Genomic DNA, 4,921 nt, shown 5'->3' with positions numbered 1-4,921 from the left:
CCTAGTTTTAGCCAAGTGCAACCTCAGTTTCAAAGGCAACCACAACCAGTAGCTCAAGATCAAGGTATGTCTTTAGAGGATATTGTCAAATCTCTTGCTATTAATACTATGAATTTTCAAAAAGAGACAAGGGAAAGTATCCAGAATTTGGAGAATCAAATGAGCCAGTTGGCCACATCAGTTAGCAAATTGGAAGAATAAGGGTCTGGTAAGCTTTCTTCTTAACCAATTAAGAACCCAAAAGAGAATAAATGTGCAATTATGTTGAGAAGTGACACAAAAGTGGAAGCACCAAGCAAGGAAACTCTAGCTGAACAAAAGGTTGACCATAAAGTTGAAAAAGAAAAAATGGTTGACAAAAACAAGGAAGAAGAGCGAAAGGCAGAAGTCCATTCAAAGGTAAGTTCTATTACAGCTCTCTCAGATTATAAGCCCATACTTCCCTTTCCTAGCAAGTTTGCAAAGGCGAAGAAAGAAGAGCAAGAAAAGGAGATTTTGGATATGTTCAGGAAAGCGAACATCGACATCCTTCTTTTGGATGCAATCAAGCAAGTGCCAAGATATGCAAAGTTTCTCAAAGAGTTATGGACATCCAAAACAAAGCTAAAAAGTAATGAGAAGGTAAGTGTGGGGGAGAATGTCTCTGCTATGATGCAAAAGAATTACCTCCCAATTACAAAGATCCAGTTATGTTTACTATTCCATGCAAATTTGGTAATACTAGATTTGAGAGGGCTATATTAGATTTAAGAGCATCTATTAATGTCATGCCTAGATCCACTTATGTTTCTTTAAATCTTAGGCCTTTGAAAGAAACTGGTGTTATCGTACAACTATCTGATAGATCTAATGCATATCTTGATGGGGTAATTAAGAATGTTTTGGTTCAAGTTAATGAATTGGTTTTCCCTGCTGATTTATATATTTTGGATATGGAGGGCAATAATTCTCCTAATACTGCAATTATATTGTTAGGAAGACCATGCTTGAAAACTTCTAAAACTAAAATAGATGTGCATGATGGTACTCTTTCTGTGGAATTTGATTGTGAGATTGTGCGTTTTAATATTTTTGAAGCCATGAGATATCCTATTGATGTGCATTCTATTTGTAGTTTAGATATTATTGAACCTTTAGTGTAGGAAGCTTTTGAGCTAAGTGGAGATCACAAGTTGAATGTAGCTATTAGCTACAATTTGAATGATGGAAAAGCCACAGTTGCACAAGAAGAGATGTCATTAGGAGATGAACTTGAAGAGATGATTAAGGAGCTGAATGTGTTACCCCTACAATATGACAGGTATGATGTTGCTAATATTGGTTTGGATATGTCTCACACAAAGCTTTCACCTTCTATTGAACAGGCTCCAAAGCTAGAATTAAGCCTTTACCTAATCACTTAAGTATGTTTTCTTGGGTGATGGAGAAACATTAGTAGTCATCATTGTGAAGAATCTAACTCCATTGCAAGAAGAGAAACTTATCAAAGTGTTGAAGGAGCATAAGACAATAATTAGGCAGACATTGGTAGATATTAAAGGAATAAGGCCAGCCACATGCATGCATTGTATCTTGCTTGAAAAAGTTACGAAACCAATAAGGGAGACACAAAGGAGGTTGAATCCACCTATGATGGATATGGTGAAGAAGGAGATACTAAAGCTCCTTGATACAGGTGTGATCTATCATATTTCAGGTATTAAGTGAGTGAGCCCTATTCATGTTGTTCCTAAGAAGATAGGCATCATTGTGGTGAAGAATCAAAACAATGAGTTGGTTCCTACAAGAATTCAAAATGGATGGAGAGTGTGCATTGATTATAGGAAGTTGAAGTCTTTAATAAGAAAGATCACCTTCCATTGCCATTCATTGATCAAATGATTGAAAGGTTAGCTGGTCGTTCTCATTATTGTTTTCTTGATGGTTATTCAAGTTATAATCAGATTGTGATAGCTCTTGAAGATCAAGAGAAGACCACATTCATGTGCCCCTTTAGCACATTTGCATACCGGCGCATGCCTTTTGGACTTTGCAATGCTCCAGCTACATTCCAAAGGTGTATGATGAGCATTTTCTCATATTATGTAGAGAACATCATTAATGTGTTTATGGATGATTTTACTGTTTATGGAGATTCTTTTGATGCACGCTTACATAATCTTACACTTGTGTTTGATAGGTGTATTGAAACTAACCTTGTGTTGAACTTTGAAAATTGTCATTTTATAGTTGAGCAAGGTATAGTTTCAGGGCATATTATATCATCTAGGGGAATTGAGGTTGATAAAGCTAAGATAGATATTATATATGCATTACCTTAAACCACAAATGTCTAGGAAATGCGTTCTTTTCTTGGACATGCAGGTTTCTATCGAGGTTTATCAAAGATTTCTCCAAGATTGCATTACCATTGTGTCGCCTACTAGTAAAAGATGTAGAGTTCAGATTTGAAAAGTCTTACAAACAAGTATTTGACAGGTTTAAAGAGCTTCTCACTATTATACCCATCATTCAACCTCTAAATTGGGATCTACTTTTTGAGAGTATGTGTGATGCAAGTGATAAGGTTGTAGGGGCTATTTTGGGGCAAAAAGTAAGGAAGGCATCTCATGCGATTTACTATACTTCAAGAACATTGGAGGATGCCCAATGCAACTACTCTACCATTGAAAAAGAACTCTTTGCTATTGTCTTTCCATTAGAAAAGTTTCGCTCTCATTTATTAGGTACTAAACTTATTGTTTATTCTGACCTTGCAACATGTAGGTACGTATTAAAGAAGAAAGAAGCCAAACCAAGATTGATAAGGTGGATACTCTTATTACTAGAATTTGACTTGGAGATCAAAGATAAAAGAGGTACTGAAAATTTGGTTACTGATAATCTCAGCAGATTGGAGTAAGAAAAAGATGCATTGCCATTGTAAGAATTTTTCCCAGACGAGCACTTGTATGCACTTGATAAAGGTGAAACATGATATGCTGATATTGCTAATTTAGTTACCAAGTTTTTCCTCCTATTTCTACTAGAGCTCAAAAAGATAAAATAAAGAGTGATGTAAAATACTATGTTTGGGATGAGCCATATTTGTGGAAGAATGGTGCTGATCAAGTGATTAGAAGGTGTGTATCTCAATCTGAATATAACTCTATTCTCATCTTTTGTCACTCGTATGAAAGCGGAGATCACTTTAGACCAAAAAGAATAGCTTTTAAGGTACTTAAATGTGGTTTCATTTGGCCTTCTTTATTTCCTGATGCTTATATGTTTTGCAAAACATGTGGACAATGCCAAAGAGCAGGTAATCTAACTTCTAGAGATTAAATGCCTCTTTCACCTATACTAGCATGTGAAATTTTTGATATTTGGGGTATTGATTTCATGGGGCCATTTCATTCTTCATTTGGTTATGTTTATATTATCCTTGTTGTTGATTATGTTTCAAAGAGGGTGGAAGCTAAAGTCACCAGGACTGATGATGCTAAAGTTGTTATGGATTTTGTGAAGTCTCACATGTTAGATAGGCATGGAATCCTGAAAGCTCTCATAAGTGATAGAGGAACTCATTTTTGCAATAGAATAGTGGAAGCTCTCTTGAAAAAGTACCATGTGACTCATAAAGTGTCCACTGCATACTATCCCCAAACTAGTGGCCAAGTTGAAGTATCCAATAGAGAAATAAAATCCATCCTTGAAAAGACAGTGAATACAAATAGAAAGGATTAGAGTTTGAAGTTTGATGATGCATTATAGGCATATAAAACACCATATAAGACACCAATTGGTATGTTTCCTTATCAGTTAGTTTATGGTAAGCCTTGTCATTTTGCTGTGGAATTGGAACACAAAGCATTTTGGGTTGTGAAGCAATGTAATTTGCAAATGAATGAGGCTAGTGAGCATAGGAAGTTGCAATTACAAGATTTAAAGGAGATATGGAATGATACTTATGAAAATTCCAAGATTTATAAAGAGAAAACTAAAGCTTTTCCTAACAAGATAATTTTGAGAAAGCAATTTGAAGTTGGACAAAAAGTGCTTTTCCATTCAAGGCTCAAGCTTTTTCCAAGTAAGTTGAGATCTAGATGGATTGGTCCTTTTATTGTTACTAATGTTTTTCCACATGATGCAATTGAGATCCAAAGTTTAACAACAAATAAGGCTTTTAAGGTGAATGGACTTAGGCTCAAACCATACTATGAAGGTTTTCAAGTTTGCAATGTTGAGGAAGTGAATTTGGAGGAACCACAGTATGCTGGGTAAAAAGAAGGCTTGAAGTTGAGCATGAGACTCTAAACAAATGCACTGTTTGGGAGGCAATCCAATAAACAAACACATTTGGATTTCTATTTTGTTTTTAGTTTCTTTTCTTCACATTATAACTTACATTGGGACAATATAAGATTTGAGTGTGGGGGAGGGTTTCTATTTGTTTAGTTCATTTAGTCAATTAGTCAGTAATTCTTTTTCTTTTAAAAATTATTGATTTTTGTGTTTTTAGGTTCTTTCCATAGATTGATGAACTTATGCATATTATGAGTATGGATTGATCAAGCTTGATGAGAGCATGAATAAAATGGATATATTGACTTGCAACTTAGGCTTTCTTAATGTGGAAATTGAATTGAAAGGTTGAATATGCTAATAGGGAAGATTAATACCTTTTGTGAGTTTTTGAGCTTGTGATTGAAACTTCAATATTAATCTATTTTTTTATTGTGAGGATATTCATTCCTTGATTATGTATCTCTAGAACTTGCTTTAAATCTTTTTGAGATTACATGGACATATGCATACATTTAAGTGATGAATGCAAATTAGGTGTAAACACTTGAGCTTAAATTGCCAATTTTTTGACAACAAAAACTTATCCCTTTAGTGAGCCAATTTTGTGCCTACATTATTCCTATTCTCTGTGATT

At 34.7% G+C, this 4,921-nt stretch overlaps 1 protein-coding gene across 1 annotated transcript; it reads left to right on the top strand.

The window, feature by feature from the left end:
* Positions 1-261: 261 nt before the first annotated feature.
* Positions 262-4,263, top strand: LOC131175289 (uncharacterized). The gene is made up of 8 exons (XM_058139006.1): positions 262-686; positions 803-1,055; positions 1,143-1,300; positions 1,934-2,179; positions 2,365-2,898; positions 3,000-3,216; positions 3,448-3,663; positions 3,754-4,263. The coding sequence occupies exons 1-8, from the start codon at positions 262-264 to the stop codon at positions 4,261-4,263; spliced, it is 2,559 nt and encodes an 852-aa protein (XP_057994989.1).
* Positions 4,264-4,921: the final 658 nt, after the last annotated feature.

Source organism: Hevea brasiliensis, chromosome 17, assembly GCF_030052815.1.
Source record: "Hevea brasiliensis isolate MT/VB/25A 57/8 chromosome 17, ASM3005281v1, whole genome shotgun sequence".
In the NCBI taxonomy this organism is placed as follows: domain Eukaryota; kingdom Viridiplantae; phylum Streptophyta; class Magnoliopsida; order Malpighiales; family Euphorbiaceae; genus Hevea; species Hevea brasiliensis.
Note: the sequence above shows the minus strand (reverse complement) of the source record. Positions and strands in the feature narration are given on the sequence as shown.